Source organism: Fistularia commersonii, chromosome 27, assembly GCF_037954325.1.
Source record: "Fistularia commersonii isolate RoL2024-O1a breed Wild chromosome 27, RoL_Fcom_v1.0, whole genome shotgun sequence".
Taxonomy (NCBI): domain Eukaryota; kingdom Metazoa; phylum Chordata; class Actinopteri; order Syngnathiformes; family Fistulariidae; genus Fistularia; species Fistularia commersonii.
In genome coordinates, this window is record NC_141310.1 from 11,633,205 (window position 1) to 11,659,841 (window position 26,637).

The following is a 26,637-nucleotide window of genomic DNA, read 5'->3' on the forward strand; positions in this document are numbered from 1 at the left end:
AACGTGTAACGGAGCGGCGGCGGTTAGTGCTTTTCTCTCAGGTCAAGATCTTATTCCGACAGGGGGCCTTTCCGTGTGGAGTTTCCATGTCCGGGGGTGTCCTTCGGGTTCTTCCGGTCCAGAAACTTGAAGGTGATCAATTGGAGACTCAAAATATTGCCCAGACGTGCGAAAGGAGTGAAAGAGTGAAAGGTTGTATGTCTGTACGTGCAACTGGCTGGTGAGTGGTCCAGTGTGAACCTTGCCTCTTGCCCAATGACAGCTGGAATGGGTTCCAGCACGCAACCTTGAGTGCAGGGGAAGCGACATAGATAATGAATGAAACGAGTCACCTTATTCAGAGTAGTGGTGAAGCTTTTCAGTGTAGACATGCAATAACTGTATACCGCTGAGACTGATGGCTCGACCAGTTTCTTGGATACCAACATTTATTCTGCGTTTTGCATCATCAAACAAAAGTCTGTAGATTAAATGCATATTTGAAAAGATCTCCGTTAGCAGCCCACATGTCAACAGTTTAATTTAACCTTTTGCGTCAATAAATACTGGCCTTTGTCTTATTTGCTAATAGGTAGATGGAAATAAGAAAAGTACTGACCGATGTATCAGTAACCCTCACCTTTTGACATTTTGGAAAAAAAAAAGTCTTCAATCGGATACAGGCGTCTTTCTGTCTTCTTTGAGTCGAGGTAGTTATCTGACAGACTGAGTGGGTGATCATTTTGGAAAAGCGCAACTTGACAGGTTGTGTCATAACCAGTTTTCTGAGTAAAAGCATTTAGGAATAAATGGTCAAACAGCCTGCTGTGTTAGAGGGAGGTTTTAGGAGATAAATCCTGCTGGCAGCCATGACAGTTGCTTGATCGGTTTTTCAATGCCGGTGAGGAGCCTCAAACACTATTACATTCTGATCCTCGTGACCATCAGCTCACCAATTTGCTGGTTTCTGCTGCACATCGATTCACAAAAGAAACCATAAATGCTGACTTGAACGACCTCCATGTTTACTTCTGTTTGGTATTGTGCTGCGTGTGGCATTTTTGTTATTGTTCTTTTGCACATGCAGTGCAGTTCAGGACCATGACCAGTTCACAATGGGAATCTGATAATGGGGACATTTAGGAAAAAAAAATAAACAAATGTGAACAACCTAACGAGAAAAAAATCCACAAATGTGAGGAACGCATCCAAGCTCCAGAGGTGGGGGCATTGTCTTAGATACCTGGAAAAATTACAATGGGTAGAAACTGTGTAATTATTGCCCAAACTATGGAAAAGTTGAATGGGAAGAGTTTATTCACTTTGCAGATTGTCCTATTAAGCTGTCTTTCAATTAGATTGTTCGGCCTTATTAAAATAACAGTAAACCGAACACTGTGACAACGTGGAGTTGGATGAACGAAAAACAGGAATGGCTTCATACCTTTGTTTGGTTCACCTTGTTTTCTTGGCACTCACATTTGGTTGTGATAACAGAAACCTATTTGTGGCTTACAGTTCTTTATTCCCTCTAAGTGTTTTGACAAATTCGCAATGAGTGCAAAAATAATATGGAAAATATGCATGTAAATCTGGAAGTGAACTGAAGGTGTCCACATGGTAGTTTGAACTGCATCACTCACTTTTGATCAGTTGTCCATTCTATAGTGTGGCTTGATATCCCACTGGAATAAATGGTGGCACATGTAAATTCCCCCCTATAATTGACTTTAAATGTCATCAAAAATGGTCAGTGTTTGATCTTATGCAGCCAAATGGGCAGTCTTCTGCAGCAAATACGAGAATAAATTAGCAAACACAAACCTACAAAACTTTGTAGGTTGCACTGTGACTGTGCAGCCTTCAACCTACTGTGGAGCAATGCCTGTGCTTATTTTCTTCCTGCGTGCTCTGTGCACAGCAAGTCAGCATAATGACTGACCTGGGTTTAAGCCTCTGTCATCTTCCGCTGGTCTGTGGTTGCTGAACGCACACCCACAAAGGACCTCATCTGCCTCCTTCCCTGGCTGTTGAAATTCTCTCAGCTGTCTGCACCTCCCCACATTCTGCAGTGGCAGGGGCAGGCGGCTTCATTGGTTGTGTGGCCGGGGGGTGGGTGTAGGTGCGTCTGTGAAAGGGGAGGTGAACAGGAAGAGGCACCTGCCGGTGGCAGGCAGTCGGTTTGCACCAGCTGCTTTGCAACACACATGAAAGGCCCTTGTGCTAGATAATTGACAGTGCTACATTTCTCCCAGACTCCACTGACCTAACCATTACCTGGCTTTTGAAAGCTTTTTTCAAAATTGGACAGGCTTTGGGATAGATACGGTCGAGGAAAAATGAAAGGCTGAAAACTGTATTTGCTTGTTTCTGTGTGTTCGGGCGGGGTTGGTGTTGAAGCAGCCAGTATTTGGTTTGGGGAGTCTTCTTTCTTTTTTTTCCCCCCTTCCATATGTTGTTGGTGAAACATGATATCTTCTACATCTTAATGTTTTTTCTTGTTTTATTTTGGACAGGCACCCGACACGATGGACATGCTGTAGCCCCACAGACGATTGGGTTCATTCGGACCTGTCTGGACCTAGTGAAATTCCAAGGGTTTCAGAAACCTTTTGGAGCCCGCCATGGACTTTTTTGATGACCCCATTCTCTTTGTTGGAGGTTTGGAAGGGTTGGACGAAGATGGCTTCACAGCAGCGCCATCATTTGAGGATGAGCTAAATCTAAGTGCTGATTTTGAGCCCCTCCAAATGGAGCCCGTGGGCTCAGGGAAGCACCAAGACATGATGCCACCGGTTTCCTCCGCAGCAAGCCAACAGTCTGTGCCCAGTTACAACGCTCAGATGGGTCATTATGTTGGCATTAAGGCTCAGATAGGGCAGACATTTTCTGGTCCTGGGGGCGCAGGTGGTGGGGGAGGCAGCGGCATGATTGCAGAGCAACATGGTCAGTACCACAATGCCACCATGGCCTCTGTACCTCAGACCAATGATGTGTTCTTCAACAGTAGCAGTCCTATGTGGGGCAACCAGGACCAGAACGGGAATATGTACCACCCCCTGTCTCAACAGCAACCACAACTCTGTCATCAGCAACAAATACACAACCAGCAACTTCACGTCAGACAACAACAAACACAGCAGCAACACCCCTCCTGCCATCAACAGCAGCACAGAATACAGCAGCTGCAACAGCAGAGTCATCAGCAACAGCTGCTAAACCAGCGTCAGCCCCAACAAATCAACACACAAACTATGTCATTGCAGCAGCCGCAGCATCACAGTTTTCCTTTTCACCATGGAAGTCAGTCTCAGAGCCAACAGCGAGCTCATCGTAGTCAACAGCCGGTTCAGCACCAGCTTGCTGTTGGAGGACCAAGATTTAACTCTCGAGCCCTTCCAAGTAAGTCCTATTTGAATAGTCAAAATAGCTCTCTGGCAGGAACTTGCTTACAACAACAACAACAGCAACAACAACAACAACAACAACAACAACAGCAGCTGCAGGGCAGCTACCAGCTGAACAGAGATCAAGCCTTTTCTGGATCAGGACTGGGTGACAATAACCTGCCCCCACCCATGCATTCATCATCAATGATTCACTCACTGCCAACGTACTCGGTCAGCTCTGCCACCACTTACCAGCCGTCTCAGTACCCAGCCTACCCCGGAGAGCCTGAAATACAGAGCCTTGGTCAGCGGTCTTTGTCCTCAGCCTCAGTATCCAGGGCCACTACCGCTGCCACTCCCCTCACTTCGACTTTCCCAGAGCTCTCCGTGGCAGGATGCCACCTTCCACACACATCAGTTATGGGACAGCAGCAGACCAGGACCCCAGTTAGCCAGGCGGAGCAATGTCCTTTTCGGCCTTCGCGCTCTTCTGGGGAAACCCGGGGAAACTGCAACTCATCGGAGATGTTTGGCAGCTCAATGAGTTGCTACCCCAGCATGGCCCACCAGCTGCCCTCTGAGATGCCTCAGAGCTTCAGTGCGATCAACACTAACGGATATCAAGCTTTGGGAGACACTCCCTTGGCCTCTGAGGATCAGGAGGGAGATTTGGGGTGTTTGGGACCCCCTTATCTCCTGCCTGAGCTCCTGCCCTCGCTGGAACCTGCCTTCAGTCAGCAGGATGAAACTAACAGTTCCTGGTGTGACTCCAACCAGGAGTGGGGACATGGGCTTAGCAAGCCACCACCTGTTGAAATCAAGGAAGTGAAGGTAATACAACAATACAGATTGTTCTGTTTTTTTTTTTTTTATTTTCAATGCTTTTGTGTTGTTTTTAGGTCTGATGTGAGCACTTTGCGGGTTCGCTGTGAAACCCGACCGTGTCCTTGTTGTTTCACCGCTCTTCATTGAGCTGTACTTTTCAAGAGCTGTGTGCCGGAAAAACATTCAGAATTTGATTTTCTTTCTTTCTTTGACTCATTTATTCAAAGCCTATTGACGTGGTCTCATTTTCATCCCATATAGATACAGATTGTCTAGAGAACACCAGGTCCTACAGGTTGAAATCATAGAATTCCAATGAATCCAGGAATGGAGAGCAGTTGAAAAGATTTTCATGCCAACCGTATATAATGGCACAAAATCCAACCAGTCCTGTAATGTTTAACTTTTCCAGATAAAACACACAGTTGCCTCGTCGGGAATCTGCAATCAGTGGAGGAGTCGGGGGAAGGGGTAGAGGGCGGTACCTCGGCCCGCCCAGGAGCCCTGTGAAAATGATAATTGTCTGTCCAGGCTGGCCCGTCTATCTGCCCTGTGCACCGACAGCAGGTCAGGCCTGATTAGGCTAAGAGTGGAGTGTCTTCAGGACTTAGCTGTAAGCATACTTAGGGCTATATCAAGATGTGGGTCAGGGCAAGCCAGAAGCACTTGCAGACTGCCTCACTGGTGTGTGGGGGAGGTTGCACGCTGTTGTGGAGGCTGTCAGTTTGTGTGTCTGTGTGTGTGTGTGTGTGTCTGCGCACGTGTGAGAGATCAGGCGGGAGGAAAGAGTGTGGCGAGAGGGAGAGTGGTTAGCACTCAAGGGAGGGGGAAGGGGTCTGCGAGACGGAGAGTGCGGTAGCTCATGGAAAAGGACAGACAGCGAAGGAAAGAAAGGGAGGGTATAAGACAGAGGAAGAGCATGAGTGGGAGAAGACAAGCAGAGGGGGACGCCGGGTGAATGCATTAGCTGGCTGTAACAGGCTTGAGGCGGTTCCTGGACCTTACTTGGCTAGTTACTAAGCAGCATCCACAGACACTGCTTAAGTGACACACGCTTCGCTGCAAAAGCAGCAGAAGTTTCATCACGCTTTGCACATGTGATTTTCTTTTCCCTTTTTTTTTTTTTTTTTTAACTCATGCGCCGTCTGTCTCCGTGTTAGTCAGAGAATCCAGCCATGTTACTCCAAAAACACGATGCACCAACATGCATGTGAACAATTAACGAAGCAGCAGCAGCAGCAGCAGCTGCCGCGTGGCCTCACCTCGCCCAGGTGATCTTATCCAGAAACAAGCAAAATGGATGGAAATTTTACTGCAAGACTGTCATCATTCAGAAGCATAAAGACTAGCATGATTCTCAATATGTGACAGGGCTGTAGGAATCTCAACTTTTCTATTGTAATCTGATTATGTTGAAACATGGTGGTATTTCTGACTGTATCTGAGTTTAGGGGAATAACCAAGATCATTTTGAAAAACAACATGAGGCTTGTTTTGTCAAATGACAAGTCACACATAAATGTACTCCTTTTGTGTGTTCAAACTTTTGTGAAAAATAAATATTTCAGAGAGAAAAGGGGTAAATTAGGAATGCACCACCTGAAAGTCATGTAACTGGATGGTTTAAACCCAAAGTGGAGACTGACTGAGAATTCTCCATGCAGCTGGTTTCATATTGGTCTGCTTTACAATTATGAACAGTGCGATGAATCATGTCTCACAGGCGCCTCCGTCAGGGTCAGGTGTTACAGTATTTAAAAGACAAAACAAAAAAATAGAAATCAATTGTTCTCTTACCAATTGTTCTCCAACCTATTACAAGGTTGTCGTTCCAGTAGGAAAAAAGTTGCACAAACTAATTTTGCAACATACCCATCTTTTACCCACATACGATATTAAATGACAAGGGGAGAGCCGGTGTGAGGTGAAGAACCGTCTCTCTTGGCTATTCTGATCGTCTCTTCTCATTCTTGTTGGATGCTTGCGCTTGGAAAAAGGCAGCTATACACAGACACAGATCTACCAAAAGTCATGAATGTGTGACCAATAATGGAAAGATATTTGGTTTTAATGTGCGACAAAATGGGTAAAGTGTTTATTTTGGCGAAATAGCAAACTTCGGAATACTTCTAAAGATGATGTTAAGCGATGTGGAGGCTTCATTTATTGACTGAGTAACCTTTGCTCGGACCTGACATCAGAATAGTTCCGCTATTTGCTCCCAAGACGTCACAAGACAGATAGCTTAGAATCATAAGATAAGTATATGCCGGGGTGGGGGTTGGGGAGTCCATGCACTGATTGGCCTCTTGTTTGTATCTGGCGGCGTGTGTCACAACACAACGTTGACCCACAGCAAATGACAGCTGTCAATCTCACTATCCCTTGTGTGTGTGTGTGTGTGTGTGTGCAAACGCACACGCATAGTTACCACCGGTTGCCACCACTGTATCAGACAGTTGACTCGTACAAGCTGGATAACAGGATTATTGTTACAGCTCTATTTCAGACTGTATCACATAATCTATCCCCTCTGCACACAAGTCTTTGGGGCTTTCTGCTGAGATGTATAGGTTGCTCTATTGTCAAGAAAAAGCTCATAGTGCCTATATAGTGCCGCCCAATTGAGATGCACCTGGGAGACAGCGATAAAGTTATACACAGACTTTTTAAGGTCAGAAAATAAGACGTGGGGTTGTTGCGAAAGGCGAAGCAGGAGATGCGTCGGCTCGCTGGGTTGGAGTGCTTGTTGCAAATGGACATTTTATTCCAAGAGTGAACTAATGCCCTCAAATGAGCCTCTGTGTTTTCATCATTTCAGCCAGACCCTAGCTCTCTATCGGCACTTATTGAAGCTCAGACAACACTGGAAAGACTACAGCCTTCAGTTGAGATTTAAGAGACTCGTCTGGAGTCTTGTGAACGGTGTCGTCCCCCCCGGCAGCAGACCGACTATTTTGACCGATCGCTCAAAGCGGTCCCAGACAGCCAAGACAAAATGTGCAAGCGCTGCCTCGGCTATCTTCCGATGGGCGGCAGACAGCAACAAAAGCAGGGGAGTCTGCCGGAACCAGCGCTCATCCTCGCTGACCAATTCACGGATGCAAAGTTCCTCGATTCAAATGCTGCCATGAACGACTGCCTTGCCAGTGAGCCTCACTCTGTCTGTGTCAACATCCAGCCCAGCGTTGACGCTCACAGGCTGACTGTGCCATACATGTGCAATGATTTGTGAAGAGCCTGCTGTGATAGTGCACTCGCTAAACAGGCCAGGCATTAGGGGATAGCTGCCCATTCTTCACTGCCCCCGTAGTGAATGTGGATAATTAGGATTTCCAAATGTCGCAATAGTCAGCTGCCGCTGTGATGAGCACTTGTGTTTAGAGATTGAAATATTGTGGCCACATTCAGAGGATAAATTGGGTAAACATAATGTCATTGGTCTTGTGGTAATGGATCTAAATTCAAATGTGTGCCTGTACTTTTTTTTTTTTATGCAAAGAACTGCAATTTTTACTGAGACCAAACAGTGCTAAATGCCAGTTTTATGCTCATCTGTTTAATATTAATTAATAGATATTGAAGGTTTTTTTTTTTTTTTTTTTTTTTGCATCACCAAGGGCCCCAGTTGGCAAACTGTTACATAACACAGTACTCAGTGGAAGGTTAGGACTTTGTCACTCAGTAGCTGTTTGTAGATTTGTCAAAAATGTTTTTTTTTTCTTTCTTGTTTTCCTTCTCTTACAGGGATTCCTCTTTTCCTTCATGCTGAGCTGAACTCTTCATGGGCTTCATTTTCCTTTTTGGTTTTATGATCACATCTTTGCTTGATTTTAATTGCAATACATTGAATTGTGTTACAGAAGCAAAAAGAACTGGGATTTTGTGGAGCAGCAGATGCAAACAATCATCCAATGTTGTACTCACTTTGATGGTGAATGTTTTCAGTTGCGGTTCTTGGAACTTCGTACAATATTAAGTCTGAAAAATCAATTGCAGTATCTATTGGTTGTCTACAATCATGAACAGATCAGAGCTGACAGCCAAAAATATAGATATTATACAATTTTTATTTGCCAGCTTGGAATTACAGCCTGATATTTATGCAGAACTGAACAAAAACATCTTTGTGGGTCCAAAAGGAGTCAGACAAAAAAAAATCTGACATCGTTGGATTTGGAGACCGTAAGGTTGAAATAAATCATTGATGTCTGAGTTTGTAGTGAGAATTGTGAAGTGGTTTCTGTGGCCGACTCCCCTTTCAGCCTGAAGTTGGTGCTAGCTTTGCCACTTCTAACATAATACTTACTTTATGTGCAGTCGGGTAGCATTGTGGGTAACGCAGGCCGTCACTCTTTCATGAAAAACAAGTGTGTGACACAAGGCGACATCTCAAGCTTTGGTGTATCAATGTGTGGTCTAAACCAGTTGAGTACTAGCAGTTTCACTTTTCTAAGCGGTCATATCACATCTTGTGATGACCGGCGTTCAACATGTGATGCTGCGTGTCCACATTGCCCTTTCTTTGTTTCTGGTTCATTTTAATTCATCTCACTATCAATCGGTCACCCTTCAAAGTGTTGCCTCCTGTTGTGCTTTTTTGTGCTGAGAAGAAATGGAAATGTAAGGGGAGACTGCTGGATTCTGATGGGAGGGGATAGGTAGGTGGAGCGTCCAAAACACCTCAACCTCACAGCAGTGACACTCAGCAGGTGTTTTCCTGCTTGCGTTGCTGCCTTTCAGTTATCTGACTTTGAATTGCAGCTTACTCTGTTTCATCCTGCCTTGGCCTCTGAGCTCTGTTGGCACCAGGCAGGGAAGGCTATGTGCATATGCTGGCATTTTAGCTTGGCTCTGGTGTCTTTGACATGTTCCCTTTTTTTTTTTGGTTACTGACCTTAGTGAGGTTTGCATAAGACCTACACCCGGAGGAACACGCCATACAAGCAACGCCATAATCTGCCTTGAAACTTGACACCATGCAACACTCAAACCCTCACCCCACCACCCACATGAGCCACACACATGCAGATTTTGCACACACAATCACACAGCCTTGGGAAGCACACTGCATCTGTGGCCAAACTGTGATAGGCTGTCTTGTCCACGCACGTTGTATGATCACCTCCCCCAATGTCTATATACCCACCCTCTTGCGTGCTCCCTCTTGCGCTCTCCCACAAGTGTGTGTGGTTACATCCGGCCTCAGCAGCTCATCTGTGTCAAGGACTGACAGATAAGGATGGGGGCGGGGAATAACTAAGGGTCAGAGGTAAAACAGGATGTTAGATGCTCCGGGCGGAAGGGGCTGGCTCGTTGGAAAGGGTGGAGCTGAAAGAGGAGAGGGAGGAGGGAAATGTACTTGGACTGAATGTATCTGGAGCATGTGGGAAGTTTGCCAGCCCAAACTGCAACGAAGGTTTGGATTTAAAGTATACTTTTATTCTCACTTCCTTTCATTGTTTGAGATACCTCATTTTCAGTTGATTCAAATGGCTGTGAACAAAGTGCAGTGGTTGGCGGAGTGTAGGCACAGGCGAGGGTGTGTGTGTGTGTGCGCGTGTGTGCGCACGCCAGGAATGCATGACTTTTTTTTTGATTGTGATGTAAGGTTGAACTTGGTTTAACCTTTGACAGGTGGACCGGGGAAAGTTTGGAGGTCAAACCATTGCAGTGTCTGGGGGATTAGGATTAGACTTGTTTGAGGAGTTGTATGAAAACATCTTTGGCATGATTTCCAGTGCCCATGAGACTTGAATGACCTCTGTGCCCTTGTATTTGCAACCTAGAATCTACAATTTTTACTGCAGGCCAGTGTAAAACCGCTTAATTGGGGTGAACGTCTTTTTTATATTGATGACAGCCATTACATCACTTGCAAGGATAATATGGCTACGGTTACCTTTTTCATTTTATAGACCGCTTTCATAGTCCCACTATGAAATGCGTAATTTCAGTCACGTTGTCCCAAGTTGGCAGTTGGCTTGCTAGTTACTGATTTGTAACTGTAGCTAGAAAGATTTGCTTCCATAGCAAGTCCTTTCTCGTTGTCATGGAAGCAGATGGTGTATGTTCAGACCTTGCTTGAGTGTCATGCTTTGACTTGGCTAAGCAGTTCAATCATTCATTGTACTGTCATTAGAAGGAAGTCATCACAAATGGCTAAGGGGGCCAAACTGTGGTCAAGTTCAAAAAAAGGGTCAAATTTGATAAAGATGGAAAGTGTAACGTTGAGGCTTAAATTCACTTATTTTTCCAAGAAATTAGGTATCAAGAAGCGACATTTGAAGCCTTGTTGCTGCAGGCGATTCTGCATCATGTATTCTTGAAAGATTCTTCTCTGCAATGTGCAGGGTTCATTTGTTTGGGCATAAATAAAAGACCCTGCATACTGATCTGTGTCTGAAAGGAGAATGGGTTGATTTTTCTGTTTGGTGGGCAACTCTCAGAAGGCTATCTCGTACTGGCAGTTAAAATGGTTCAATTAAAATAGACATGTAGCAGTTTAAGAGGCATGATCACTGCCACGGAGCTCGACAGTACCATGAAACTGGATGAGTGTTTGAGATGGGCTGATGAAGTGCAGGAGGTCCAGCCACAGACCGTCCCAAGGCTCCTCGTTGAGCTCTATTTTTAGAGCTGTGCAACCCATTACTCGCCTCTCCCTCCCTGATAGAAGTTACTTCCAAATAGAAGCAGGACGCACCTGCACCATGACTCGTTCACCCCCTGCTGCACACAAACACTCTCCTCTGAGCTTTTACCCTGCTGGACACTTGACATCATCAACACCTGAGGGCTGCTGCCATGCAACTTCTCTCTAAAAGCTTTAGCACCTGCAGATCGATCGGGCTTCGACTTCACTTTGTAAAACATCAAGTATAAAACTGTCAAACAAAGGGGCATTGTGGTGCATTAAGGTGCATCCTGTAATCACTCGAATGTGCACCGCTTGGCACGGTAAAATGTGCTACACTTCTCCTTAAGCTACAGTATGAACTCGAATGAACAAGGGTTTTTTTCTTCTTTTTTTTTTTTTTTTTTGCAGTACATTTGTTTACTGTTTTACTTGTATTGCTAAGCAAACAACCCATTCAAATGTGTAAAAGTATTTTCTGTGAACACAAAATACCTTTTACTTGCAAAAAGCTGGGCCCTGTTGTTGGGCTCGTTTTGATTCACCTGCCAAGTGGACCTGTGTTGAAACAAAATTTTGAATGTTGTTACAGTGATCAGACACTACTATTTCTGTTATAAGTCATGTTGAGAGCGTAAATATTCTTTCAGGAATGCAGCTCATAGGCATTGACAGTAACCCACTCTAGCCAATCAGTGCATTTTTCTGAATTCATGGATAAACCTTGTGCTTATCAATTAGTGTGTTGAGAGTCAAACATTCAGACACCACAGATGTCAGCCAAATCAGCCTCCAAAATTGCTTTTGTCCCCTGTTGTTGCTGGAGAAGTAGACATCACTTTGAGGCATATTTGTGTTTCTTGTCAACAGAGGACTGTGAGAAAATCGTTTGTTTCGTTATTACTAGTCATTTGACACAGTAATTAATCTACAACTGAGAAATGACACCCCACAATTAATTCGGACCAAAATTTAATTAACTGCTTCTGAGCTGAGCCAGTTGTTCAGTTTGCATAACTGCAGTCAGCGGTTGGAAACGGTGGTTTAATCTTTAACAGCCTGTGCTCATTTATCAACACAGAATTTTTTCGTTTGTGCATAATCTGGATTTGAGTGTATCTATTTATTAGAAATAAATATGGTGGATTAAAAGTTTCATGCACTGTATTTGCATTTGAATTGCTCAACAGTAATAAATAGCAGTGTCATAGAAATAAGAAATTGTGCCTCAGGAAAATGATAAAAAGTGGCACATGTGAAATAATTGGACACATTTACCCAGTAAGTACAGACCTTTAGTTTGTCAAGAACCAAAGGACGCTTTTCTCAAACATAAGCTCAATTTCACAGCCAACCATTCTGCTGAAAAGTTAGGACATCAAATAAACACAGTCTAACACCAACCTTTCAAAGTTTCACCGCCGAGAACTGCAACCGGGTGGATTTATACTTTGGCATTTTAGTGCGATCCCACACCGACGACAGCTACTTGCGTAAGCACCAAAAACTGCCAAGCATGTCCTCAGAAATGCAATTCCACGTCAGGGCTTCAATGGCCAGTGACCATGAGGTAGCTCTCAGAGGTGTGTTGAATTTTGACTTTTCAAAGATATCTCATGCTACAAACATTTTTTCTTGCGCTGTATGAATAGAAGCTATATAGAGTGAAACATTTTGTCCAAATTCGTCATCACAGGTTATTTGTCTAGCTTGTCATTTGTTCGTTTCTGGAAGAGAGTCTGGCCTCCACAGCTCCGCTCAGCTTTAATTCAACAAACACCTGGCTTGCAGTGTGCTGGATTTCCACATTTTGGAAGAGCGCATCACCACACAGCCGGTGTTGTTTTTGTTTTGTACTGATGTTCCTAGTTGACTCAGTGTGAGGTTGTGTATGTGTGCGGTGCTTCTCTGCACAGGCACTGGCCTTGCTCTCCTCTTGCACTGCCTCAATAATGGACGAGTTGTAAAGGTCTGGCAGTGAGCCTCTTGCTGAGTTGCCCTCCGCCTCAACCTCCTCCCCCTCTCAATTTCTCTCTCTCTCTCTCTCTCTCGCATCCTCAGGGACCTCCTCCCTGCCCCACTCTTCTGTTTGCACCAATGTTCCCATTAATGAATCGCATCATACGACTTGCTTGTTTTGCAAAGCCTAGAAAACCTCCCATCTCTGCCTGTTGGCAGTTTTGTTGTGTCATCTCTGTCAATCACAGAGCACTGCTTCATGACTTAGAACATCCTCGTGGAGAAGATTTCACAATCCTGACGGTGACTGGGTATGGACTGTTGATGAAAACCCTGCTCTATTCAGCATGTGAGGCCTACGTCACTGCCCAGGGGTGGATGATTCATACGGTCCTTGCAAAATTCACCGGAATATTTGCGGGGCACCTGCACTGCTTCAACTCTCCGAGGAGGGTAGTCTGATCCCAAATTAAAATGCTGTTAATTTAGTCATCTTTCATTTTGTTTTAGATTTTAGCCTCCGAAGGTCCCACCTGTAGCTCGAGGATTATGCCACCGTGTCGGGGAGAGAAATATCTTATCTTTTGTTTGGATCCAGGCAACTGTTTTCTCATTTTACCACGGTAACAACCTATTTATTCGTGAAGGCATTGGGATCTGCACGTGGCCGCACCTCTGAAGATTCAGATATGACAAAACAGAGGCAACCTTGTGATCATTGAGGTTTTAACATGGGTTGAGACTGACCACAGCCTTGCATGAACAGATCATGCAGAAGGTGTTCTCTACTGTAATCGAAACTATTGAGCAGTCGCATAGGCTCTCTCGGTAAAGCAACCGGTTTAATTTACTTGATTGCTTTTTAGACTCCTTAAGTTGTTGTACTGACCGTTTATCAAGAGGACAGGTATAGCGTTTGCCTCGTGAAATAACCCAGATGTTTGTGAATCGCCATTTGTGAGGCACCGCACCAATAGTCAGCTGCACTTTCAAAGAATTGAAAAATTAAGCCTCACCCTTGCCATTTTAATAATGATCAAAATGGCAACTCAAAACTACCACGACTGTCCTGCGTTAATACCATTACAGCCCAAGTTTCCTTTTGCATCGAGGGGTACGTGGCAACATCGCTGGCGTTTCCAGGGATCAGTTCTCAGAGGAAAAAAAGCCTCTCCTGTGGTCTTGCTGGCCAATCATAGCAAAAGACCAATAAGGGAGAATGTCCACAGAAATGACCAGCAATGCCATGATAATTACCTAAATGGGGAAAAAGTCCTGAAGGAATTCATCAAATACACTTGAACAAACAGTTCCATCATGATCCGGACATCTTTTTACAAAATTTATCTTTTACGTTTCGTTGTGCATTGCTGCTTCAGCCAAGCATTTGTGTCAGTCAACTCTTCCCTGCTGTGTGCACACACACACACACACACACACACACACACGTATACCCTGGCTGCCATTGTCATGGTAACAACAGAATAAACAGGTAGAGTAGGGGAAATCGTCCCCTTGCTCATTAGTTAGAAGTGTTTTGTTTTGGTTTTGTTCACAGCCAGATAAAGGAAAGAAAAAAAAATCCTCAAACAGGTAATTCTGATCATAGCAATAATCGAAGGTGGTTGTCGATGGGGAAAGAGCAAGAAAAGAATTGTCTTCAAACTCTGCTGCCCGCAGGAGCTCGAGTCCCAACCCACATAGACTGATTTAAATTATAGAGGGAGATTGGTTGCTTACTTGCCGCTGTTATGAAACCATTATATGGCATCAGACAGGCATTTATTAAGAGCATGTGTCAGGCCTTCGCGTGCGTGCATGCGTGTGTTTAGAGGATCCTCGAAATCTGCCGACTACTCATGGCATAGTCATTGAAATCAGACTTCGGGCGATTCCGTGGCTCAATGTGATTTTACAAATCCGTATCAGTCGTCACTTTGGGGCCATCTTGACATTAATGTAACCTCGGATGGGGAAACACATCATCACAAACAGATTGAGCAAGCTGTACTTCCTTCATTTGTCAGTGTTGCGCAGCAGTGTCTCATCTTTGATGCACCTCATGCAGCCACTCCAAGTGATTTGGGTTGCTTCTTGTTGTTCGAGCCAGGTGTTGGGATGTTTTAAAGATGTTCCTCCTGAGCTTTCTTTTTTTTTTTGCCAGGTTTAAAGAGGTTGTACTAATTTGGGTTGTTGCTTCGGCTTCAGAAGTTATGTAGGTGTTTGGAACAGTTGTCACGGTCTTTGGAGCCAAACAAACAGTGCATTTTAGTTCGAACTGGGGGTGGATAAGTATATTTTGCTCTTGTCTGTCAGATTCTTCCTGAACCAGGTCATGGTTATTCAATTAGGATTTTTCTTCTTCCCCGTCATTGTTTCCACACCTTTGCGGTCTTGAGAATATTAATCTTTCACTGCATTTGACTCTTGTATTAAATTATTAACAACAATACTTTATTCCTTTATGTGGTACACTTTTTTTTTGTCAGGATGGGTGTAGTTTAATGATCTTCACATGTGTTTGTTATGATGCAGTTCAAATGCACACCAATCGAAGAAAAACAGAATCAGCAACATTTAGAAGGGAGGCTTCCAAATGCAAATGCTTCCTATGCCAATTTTTTTTTTTTCAAGTGGAAGAAATTAAATTGCAATCAAAGTTCTTATATGTTTTGCCAATAAGACCTTTTATGAGTTATTTTAGAGGAAGGTGAATTTTCTGCCTTGAACCCAACCAACAGTCAGATTGTATTTTTAAGGTCCCGCAGGAGGGATGTGGTCCAGTTTCATCAGAACTCAATCACAACTATTAGTTTGTAATTGAGCATGTTCCTGACTGATAACTGCTATTGGGGCAGCTTTTGCTCAGTAGATAGAGTGGGCGTCCTTCACATTGGGAGGTTTGCGGTTTGATTCTTGGCTCTTCCTGTCAAAGTGTCCCTGGGCAAAACGCTGAACGCCAAATTGCTCCCGATGGCCTGGTTAGCGCTTTGCGTGGCAACTCTGCTGGCGTGTGTGCGTGTGCGTGTGTGTGTGTGTGTGTGTGATTACTATCCAGTGTAAAGTGCTTTAAAACCGCAAAGATGGAAAACGCTCCAAGTTGAAACCATTTACTCTATTGAAGTTTTTCTTGCTCTGCCAGGCTCTGAAGGATCTGATATGTCAGTATTTAAGACAATGGGCAATGATAGCATTCAGGATTGCTATCTGGTTAAGCTAGTTCTTTGCAGAATATGTACAGTATAATATCTGACACACTGCATCAAGGAAGGATTTCCTATGATTAGTGCAATTGCGCTCTTAATTATTACGGACTGACAACGGGACATGTTTCAGTAACATTCGATTATGTATCTAGACACATGTATGGGATTTTTTGCATTTTTATGTCTGAGAAAAGCAGTTATGGGAGGCAGCCAGAGAAGTGAGACGTCACACTGAGTGTCATGTGCACAGCGTTAAATGTTGTGGCTCCTGGAGTTTCGTGATCTCATTTTCCAATTCAGACAAAGATGGAATAGATTTTTGGTGTGCTGTCCAAGTGGATGTTTCATATATATTTTTTCTCAAATAAGAACAAACAGCCGCGCACTAATCTGTTTACATTTTTCTGTTTCTCTACACTCTGCAATTCAATTTATTGGTCGCAACTGAATAGAACTGCAGCCATTCAGAGCAGAGGCATTCTGATCGGCGCGTGTTTATATTGCCTCTTGGAAATCTCAATCAACTAGGAGGCTCCAGATGTGTTTATACGTGCACCTCGATCAGGCGGTGTAAGGCCACACAACTGTGGCTCTTCTGTTACCATTTAAGAGGTTCTGTTTCAAATATATCTAATTGTTTTAAATAAGTGACTACATTGTTCTGGGTTTGACTCCTACTACCGGGACAGTCTAGATTTATTAGGAGCTTCTACAAAATTGTGAATACATGTGCCACTTTTTGTGGTGAGGTCTCTCCCTGGATGGATGGCCTCTTGCCTTCACTTTGACTCATGCTCACCCATGCAGTCATTGTGGGTCGACCCTTAAAATATCATTTATGATCACACAAAGTGACCATCCTCTGACGTTCGAAGATGAAAGGACAGATGCCCTAATTTGAGTCCCTGCTCTTTATTCGTGACCCTCATTCACGAGTCACAGCTATTGTTTTCAGGTGCCTGTGGGAGGGAGTGAGCATCCCAGGGAAATAAAACCGAATCGGGATCGAGGACGTTTTACAGCAGCACATGGTGCTTCTGTAATCAGAACCCTTGTCTAGATGATGTGTGAAGACCCCCCCCCCCCCGCTCACTCGAGGTTCTCTAGAAGGCCGGACCAATGTTTTTTCTGATGTGCAGTCCGTGGAATCAAAAGGAAATTTCTATTATTTCCGTTGGCCTGAATCTTAAACGTAATGGCAGACCTTGCTCTCTTCACCTCCTATTCCTGCTCTCTCCTCTCACAGTCCCCCCCTAGTGTTCAAATCTGTCATGGTCCAATGACAAGGTTCAACACTGAGCCGTCTGCTCTTTCCCCTTTCTAACCCTTTCTAAAATGGCTATATTTGATGTAAAGAGGGGTCAGTTTGTTGACAATGTGTCTCATGAACTGAAACACTTGAGAGTGATGTACTATTTGCAGTGGTTTTATTATCCAAGGCTGGTATAGTTAGGATTATTGATCACTGTGTTTAGATACCGTGCGTGTTCTGAAGTTTACAAAACTATTTTCATATGAGAAGTTGCATCTTTCAGTGAGATCTGAACTGTTAATAAGCCTGAAACAAGTGGACTATCTCGTGGTTACTTCAATTCCATGTTGTCACAATCTTTAAAGCTGTTGCCAGGCGTAGTGCATCATATAAACATGCATGATTGTTAATCAGGATTTTTAAAATGTAATTCATTTGACACAGATAACCGCTATCTATGTATTCTAAAGAGTTGTTAATTCTGTTTCGTGAAGGGGGTGTTTTTCGTGTGTGTGTGTGTGTGTGTGTGTGTGCGCCACACCCAAACCACCTAAACCAGAACAGCACCCTCGCCCTGTTAAGTTGTTGATCGTAGCAGTTATTTTCTGGCTTGCTAATTTGTGTGTAAAATACCTGCGCACGATTGCCAGGTTGTTTGATATAACACTGGAGCGCACAATCCTCGCTCTGTTCCTGCGCGCAATTCAGTTTCTTGCGCAAAGCGACACCATCCAGCAAAGTAGGCCCATCCTTACAAAATCAAAAAGCCAGGCTGCAGAAAAGTGCATTGATAATGTCCTCATAGACCTTCAGGAGTTTCTGTAGCAGGAACCATGATAGGCCTCTGCCGTACCTCTTGGCCTTGAGTAAAGGATCATTAATTCATGGTTCTGTATTTAATTGGTGGAGGAAGCACTGCGGTGCTTCATGTCTCCTTTCATTTATCAACCATGCTGATGTCTCACATTCTGGTCTGTCTGCAGTCTGGCCTGCAGCCTCAGGCCTTATTGGAGGGGCTTCATCACACCTAGACTTAGTGCAATCGATGTGTTATCAACAAAGCTGTGGTTATTAGATCATCCTGTGATTTACAAGGGCTCTTTTTTTTTTTTTTTAATGCCAGGGCCAAAACTATTCCTGCTTAAGGGTGTTCCTGAGTTATGCCTGGTATGTATCCAGTACTATTAAGCGGTCTTTAGAATTTAGGTCTTATCAATACCCATTTTGGATTCTCAATGGCTTAATTAACAAAGTGCATTTATAAGCCTGAGCCATTCATTTCCCTTCAGTGCTTTTAAAAGAGGTAAATGATTTAGACAGTGAATCTTAAGATGATAGGTTTACCAAGGGTGGTTTGATTATTTTGGTTTCAAACGCCTTTTTATTTGTCCGGCATGATATGGGTCAGGGAATTCCATTAAATCAACAAATAAAGGACCTTCTTGGAGGCGATTTTTGAAATGTAAATGTGAAATAAAATGCGCTCCTAGATCAGGGCTTGTTAAGTGAAACAGAAAAGGGCACACTGACTTCTGGGCTAATTAGTTTTACACGCTTTGCTCTTTGCAGAAAGTGAGGCTGCCCCTTTTTGGAGTTCCTTCCCACTGTCGTGACCCTGGTTGGAAATTGACCTGCCGGTAAAGATAAAGTTTAATTGGACTTGATCCCAAATTTGTCAAATCTAGAAGCCTTGTCAGTACTTCTGTTGAGACAAACTGCCGCGTACTGCCGAGGCCCAGCCATGAGCAGGTTACGGGGATGTTGTGAAAGATTCAGTCTCACAATAAATCAGGTACACAAACATATCGATTAACTTGTTTTTAGTGCAGTGTAGGTTCATACTGTCCCCTCAGAGGTGGGTAAAGGTTTGTCATTTCTCTCACCCTCTTTGGGTTTTGCCCTTATCAGGCTTCTCTGCAAGAATAATGACAGAATCTGGAAAGCCATACATGTTGCTGAGTAAATGATATGGAGAATGCATTTTTTATACTTCTTATAAGAGAGTGTCAGTGTTAAAGTATGTCAGCGATGCCAATCAGCTGAAGCTGAAATACAAATGACCCATTCTCTGCTTTACAACTCGGGCTGTCACCAGAATTCTCATCCTCTACCTGAATACAATGTAACAGCAACATTGATTCTCGCTTTAACTAAAACAACCTTGAATATAATCAGTAACTATACAGTCTTATTTAATTCAGAAAACGTGATTTTTTTCATCCCACTGACCCAGGTGTCACTCCTGCAGTCCGCTTTCATGCAGAATTCCCTTCATTCTGGATGACATGCAAATGACGCCATGGGACATAATGGAGTGTTGCAGCGCTGTCAGGTCGTATATGGTGAAAGACTTGCATTCCTTTACAGCGGTTAAGACACTGGGCTTTCCTAATTTCCTGTCAAGACCCAAAATCCACTCCCTTTGCTTGTGTCTAATCCGCTGAGGGAGGGAATTGGAATAATGTGAACGCCTCCCTGACTCATACGTCCAACTCATGAGACAGCTGTAAACAAATCACCAACACGTGCATATTTTATAAATATACATATTGAGGGGTCCTCTCCTGTTTTATTCACCCTGGCAGATTTAAAAACATCTCCAGTTCTTATTATCAATGTGTATTTATTTAGTCGCAAAATAAAAGTATAGATGAACATGGTTGGGCAAAAGCCCTAGTCATATAAATCCACCATCATAATCTTCTTAAACTTTGCGTCCTTACTCCTCCGAGGGTTTTTTTTTTTTTTTTTTTTAATAGTTTTAAATATTTATATCCGTCAAATCACTGGGAACACATTGGTCTTCACACAGGCCTGGGAGAGAGTAGGTGCTTGAAGGAATGTCAGAGGTGTAGACAGCACCAGCATGCATGAATAACAAATTATGAACATCCTAACACGGTGGAAAACTTAGTCAACTAATCAGCTGACTCCCTTGATGTCAGCATGGTTTGAAATGAACTTTTTGACCCACCTGCCAAGTGAACTGGTATCACGACATCGCAAGTATTTTTACCATCCAAAAAGAATAAATGCCTTTTCTGTGTGATAAGCTTTCCGGGGATATTAGTAATATGTGGAGTAAAATCATACTCTAATTGCTGTCTAATGCAAGGTAGCAGGATGAAATTTGACTTTCCGAGCACCAACATCGAGAAGCAAGGGCTGAAAATATGTCGCGCAAAATGCCTTACATTTTTTCTTATCGATGGTTTCACAAGATGTGTAACTAATTCATGACAGTCTAGTGCACATGCAAAATGAAGGTTGCACAGAACCAAATATGTCCTGGAACAAAATGCAGTCTGTATGTGTGATGCATTTGTTCCTCTCTCAGTACGGCTTTATGAGAGCTGACCTGTCATTGTTTTGGTCGTACGAGGAGGATGCACTAAAGGTCATGGCTCGCCAAAATGAAGACCAGAAATGGGTTAAAAAATTTGGCGTCTGTGCTTTTAAACCGCCTGTGGAGCTGTTTTTACTTTTGTTTTTTTCTATGATAGATGAAAATACTGTACCGTGAAGAAAGTGTAATGATGTAGTTGTGTTTCAATTAGGGGTGAAGTGATTATCAGTAATGGTTGATAATCAGCTTAGATATTCATCATTATCCGTATCAGGTTATTAAGAAGTTCCCGTTTGTGGCGTGTGTGTGTGTGCGTGTGTGTGTGCGTGTGTGTGCGTGTGTGTGTGTGTGTGTGTGTGTGTGTGTGTGTGTGTGTGTGTGTGTGTGTGTGTGTGTGTGTGTGTGTGTGTGTGTGCGCTTCTGCAATGTGTCTGTGAACCAAGAAACTACACTAATCTCACCCTTACCTCAGATATGGAGAATATATTTTGTAGAAAAACTAAAACCAGTAATCCATAGTTAATTGTTATTTAGTGTTTTGATCCTCACCCATTTATAAATCCTATCAAACGTATTTAAATCGAGTTTTCTTTTGTGCCTAAATTTAGACACAGATACTTGGCGGCTTAGTATCATAGCCTTCAAAAACACACTGGTCAATCCCTAAATCCAACAACCTGGAATCAGAAACTTTGCCTTTCTTAACATCTTTATTTTTTTTTTTAAGTCGAGTCAGCATCTTGCACCTGTATGCATCGTCGAGTCCACGGTTTGTGGCTCATGCTTTACGAAGCGTTTCAGAAGCCCGGCTGATCTTGAGACGACATTTCAAAGTGGAGTGCGTGTGTGTGTTTGTGTGGTGTGTGTGTGTGTGTGCGTGCGTGCGTGTCTGGGCTGAGCTTCACAGGGGTAAACGGTATGACGTGTCCCGAAAGGGTAAAAACACCAGGAAGAGTGTTTGGGTGCAGCAGGGGGAGACAAGGCACAGGGCGGGATCGTCTGCATCTGTTTGGGAGAACCTTATATCCGAGAGGAGGGGGAGGCGAGGAGCAGAGTGTGCTGCTCCAGAAATAGATCTAAATAAGGAGGGTCCTGGAGACGCTCTGTAGCTGGCGCTCCTTCACCTCATCAGACCATCTGTAGCCTTGTCAGCCTCGGGACGCTGTTAATGTATTTATGTGATCAGGCCAGATATTTTGTCAGTTGGCTATTTTAGAGCCACCATTTTCCTCCTCCACAGAGTTCCCAGGTTCTCTCACATTCATAGCACGGTTTGGTCTTTGTTTTGGACCCTGCACGTTGGACCGCTACATTTTCTTTCCCAACATGCTGAGACAAGAAAAGAAATTTAACGTAAAATAATGCCAGTGGTGTAATATCAGTCGCATTTGGAGTCTATGATTTGGTGTGTATGTGATGCCTTGCTCAGTGCTCAAATGGCATTACCTGAATGTGTGTGTGCACCAGAGCTGTGACGCTATTTCTACCTGGGTCTTGCTATGATAATTTTCCCATCCAACGCGAGCTGTGTTATTTTAGGGAAGTATTGATATGCTCTTTTAAATAACTCCTAACCAGACCGTGTGCATTTGTTTCCAGCCGTGCAACAGCATGACAGAAAAGATCTCATTTCTTCAACCCACCACACCATGGTTAATACTGCCGCTAACTCTGGATGAAATGAAATGCCAGCCAGCCCTGGATTTCATCAGTGTGTGTGAATGGTCCACTGCTGTTGACTGCCGCGGATGAGTGCTCGCCATCTAGTCATTTTCAGTCGGTGAATTGGTCGCTCTCTTCTCTCATTTCCCTAATGGTGAGTTAGTGGGGACGCTCACAGTGGCACAGGCAAGAAATGAAAGCAGAGGCACACTAATACAGGCCCTTTTGATGAGGAAGTAATGGAGTGTTCAGGCAACAGACACCTGTGGCTCTGCAGCCACCCGACCTCTCTGCAGGCCCCCACAGACACACACACACACACACACACACACACACACACACACAAATGCAAGCTTTTTTTTTTTTTCTCTCCCCTGCTTCCTTCTCACTAGCTTGAATACTCCCCTCCCCTTCCTGTCCCCTCATTTGTCTTTAGAGGAAGCCACTCCCTCTCATACAGAGCTGCCAGACTTGTTTGCATTTTAACTGTTCAGTTGCCAAGGAGCTGTAGCTTTATGCCTCGTGACCGTCGATGCGTGTTTATGTTGTTCGCTGTTTTCTCCTGTCTCGTGTGACACATCGTTTTCCAGTAATAGTGAATGATTCATTTTCACGGACAGCCTCTCTCCTGGAAACCAAAGCTCTTTCAGGATTTGGCTTTTAGTGTCATTCAAAGACTCATCTTTGCATTATCCCCATTTTCTGGGACTGTTATAGGCAGCGCTTTTCACTTGATATTTTCTCTTACCCAGCCGTTCAATAAAAGCATAGTGTACAGTTGTCAAGAGAACTTTTGCGATTGAAAAGCGAAAAATATTCATGTATTATCTTAACACCAATTGAACTTATGTGTGTATGTATAAAGTTCATACTCAGTGCACCTTATTGAGTATCGAATGCAGGATTTGTTTAGCTTGGAAAGGACTTTATTCCACAGCTTCAACAGCACGCGGTTTGCTTTAAGTCCAAACTCCAAGGCCCGATCTGGCAGGTGCACCTGATGTCTGCTGCACGCTCCCAGAAGGAACTGCCATTGTCATGTTGACACCACCGTCCTTGTTGGACAAAGGCAGGCAGGTGTGCAGCCTGTTAACTGCACAAATGCCACCCCTATTCAGATTTTGAAAGGGAAAAAAAAAAAAAAAAACACCACACAGTTTCACTCAGTCTAATACATGTTTATTTAGGTCATCTGTTCAACATGAAATAAAAGGCCACGCTGCCATGAAGTGAACATATGTCCTGTTTAATAATTCAACAAATAACAGGACACTCGGTTGGATTTTCTTGTTCCGGAGAACCTGGAGTGTGTGTGTGTGCGTGTGCGTGTGCGCTCTTTAGTTGGTAAATTTTACTTGTCACAGGATGTGAATTTGGGTGTGTGTTTTGGAACTTGGTGTGTTTGTCAGCATTCCCGATAATGATAAGTGTATAGCAGAGATAATTCTCTTTGTGTAAGTTCATGTCATTAGTCCACTATTTCCAAGGTCTGCCAAGATATCTCTTCATAAGCGTTCTCCTTCCCACATCCGTGTGTGTATGCATGTGTGGGCAGCAGTCCTGGTTTAACCATGCAACCCACACACACACACACCAATGTGCATAGCTGCATGTGAAGTGAAGCAGGTAGCTGCCTGGAAAAGAAGCGCGCTGAACTAATTGTGCCCTGTAAGTAAAGATTGAAAAGCCGATGGGCTGTCTGTTGGCAAACCAGACCTGACCCAGTGCTGCTCTGTACTGTACCTGGCTTCAGGCCAGCCATGTGTCTCATAATTCCCAGTGCCATGTGCCAGCTGTTGCACATGGCCTCATCATCATGGTGTCAGGAGTCCCCCTGGAAGGCCACGACTGCATCCGGATCAGTGAAAGAGCCGCGAGGCCGGAGCTCATCCGGGCTCCTCCGGGATTCGTTCTTTAATTCCCGCCAGGCGTTGTTACGTCCCGGGTTTTTGTGTCGTGTAGCGAGGAAGCGGAGATCCGGTTCTCCTCCGAGTGCATCTCAATTGTTGTGTATTTTTCCAAGTGGCCTGGTGATGCTGTGCCTTCAACCAATCACCTTGTCACTGATGTGAACCCCAAAAAAAGCTAAAAGAACCCCCCCCCCCAAAAAAAAAAAAATCTGTGTGGGAGAAAACCAGGACTTTGGGGGTTAAGTTGTGAAAGTTAATGTAATAACTGCTAGCACCATCTGCTGGCCTACTTCCTTACAAAGAGAGAGAGAGAGAGTGTGTGTGTGTGTGTATGTATGTATGTATGTGTGTGTGTGTGTGAGAGAGAGCGAGCGAGTGAGCGAGCGAGCGAGAGAGAGAAAAAACGAGTCTGGGTTTTAACGACATCTCTAATATTCATGCTGATGCATTTTGCTGCTTTGTGCTTTCATTTTCCGCCGCTCTGCCTGCCAGAGTCTGGAGCTCGCCACACACCAGCCCAGCCAGGGAGAGGGGAGGGCAGCAAGGGAGATCGAGGAAAAAGACAAGTAGGGGGGGGGAAGAGAAGGAGGAAAAAAAAACTGGCCAAACAAACAGGCAAGCTGACACAAAAGCTCTTTTTGTGTGCAATAATAGAGGAGTAACCTACCTTTTGTCCCGGCTGGCGAAGAAGACAACGAGAAAGGCGCAAAGCGGCTAGGAGGGTGGGGGGGGGGGGAAAGGACGAGAAATAAGAGGGGGGTGAAAAAAAAGCAGAGAGAGAGTGCAGGCGAAAGGGAGCCGGAAAGAGGAATCAATGAGAGGGGAGGAGAGAGGAGGCAGGGGAAGGCAACTCCGACTCGCACATTTACGGAGAGAGAGGGAGACTTGGGTGAGTCCGGACAGCGGCGAAGCGGTACGCAGCTACAGAATGAGGGCTTCCTGGACTGCCACGCATCTCCGCTACCGCCCACAGCGCTGCTCCCTCATCACCCTGTGAAGAGACAGACCCGGGTGAGAGAGAGGGAGAGAGCTCTCATGCTCTCCTCTTGAGCCCTGCCCGCTGGGGGAGGAGGAGACAAACGGCTCCGGCGCTCTCACACTGCCCGAGGAGAAGAGTTGACCAGGGAGGAGGAGGAGGTGGGGAGGCCAGCGAGGAGCGAGAGGGGGAGGGGAGGGGAGGGGGGAGAGAGAGAGAGACACACACACACACACACAGCTTAAGGAAGAGGGAGAGAAATCGACTGTTGAAAGGGGAAGAGTGAGTGTGTTTGTGAGAGGGAGCAGCCCGAACGGGCACCGGGAGAGAGGAGAAAACCCGGTGAAAGGGCAAGGCTTTTGTTAGCCGGTTGGAGTGGGGGAGGAAAGAGGAAGAAAAAAAAAAACCCACCATGTCTACAGTGAAGAGGCCAAGAGGAAGGGTAAGTGAGCTGCTCTGAGGGCCAGGAGGGAGGAGGGACAAGGGGGAGGGAGGAGGAGCCGGCAGGAACTGAACAACCTACTCGGCTACTGGCTCATGCTGCACCGCCGCCATCTTGAACTCATTGCTGCTTTATTTCCCCCTCTCTCCTCTTCCATACTCACTCGCTTTGCTGTGTTAGACCTTATCAAGGCTTCCCCCCCTCACACACACACACACCCTTCACCGCATGTTCATCTCACACTCAGAAATCCACCTCCTTTGAATGCTTCCACTCATGCCGGCATGATCTGTACTTTTACTCTCTCTTACTGTGTGTGTGTGTGTGTGTGTGTGTGTGTGTGTGTCCTTCACGAGTTGAACCTGTCAGTCAGAGAGCTCACTGGCTGTGGAAATGAGGGGAGTGAGAGCTGGCCCGGCCCAGCTGAAGCAGCTTTTCCCCCTACCTATTTTTTCGTGGGCCGTAATGGTGCTCTCCGTTTTTATGTGACTGCGTGCTGCTAGAGAGATTGAAATCACTGCAGTGCTGGCAGGCTGTAATTTCAGTTATTTATAGACGTATTACACAGCTGCAGTGCACTCAGTTTTTGGTGCATTTTATCTTTTCTGCCCCCTCCCCCTGCCCCCCTCCCTGATAGAAGCCTGTTTTCATATACATTCATATATATTTATATATATATATATATATATATATATATCCTCCATGCTGCTTCTCTTGTGCGCTCATGTTCTTCCGCTCCTAAGCATTACTTTGGACCCCTCCACCCTCCTTTTTTTTTTTTTTTTTTACCATTTGCTTGAATGAGAACATTCCAGCATGATCCAGTAATTTTCTTCCCTAATAGCCTCAGCAGCGTTGCGCACGTGAAAATCATAATGCAGCTCTTGTGTGCACATGTGTGTGTGTGTGTGTGTGTGTGTGTGCGCGTGCGTGTGTATTTTCCACCCCCCCCCCACCCACCCAAATAAATCGCTAGCCCCCTCCCACACACACTTTGTTGGTGAGGTTGAAGCTAATTCTCTTTATTTAGCTCTCAGTATGGAGAAGGTAGAAA

At 44.6% G+C, this 26,637-nt stretch overlaps 1 protein-coding gene across 7 annotated transcripts in view; it reads left to right on the forward strand.

Annotated features, from left to right (window-relative positions):
* The window catches only part of chd9 (chromodomain helicase DNA binding protein 9), a 77,944-nt gene that overhangs the window by 1,919 nt on the left and 49,388 nt on the right, over nucleotides 1-26,637 (forward strand). For 5 of the 7 annotated variants that reach the window (XM_086175101.1, XM_086175105.1, XM_086175106.1 and 2 more), the window contains exon 2: nucleotides 2,496-4,199. In XM_086175101.1, coding sequence (XP_086031227.1) covers nucleotides 2,604-4,199 — 1,596 coding nt within the window. In that variant the 5' untranslated portion in view covers nucleotides 2,496-2,603. Of the gene's footprint in view, nucleotides 1-111; nucleotides 133-2,495; nucleotides 4,200-25,360; nucleotides 25,584-26,637 lie in introns of those variants that run through there. The other 2 variants (XM_086175103.1, XM_086175108.1) reach the window with 2 other exon arrangements.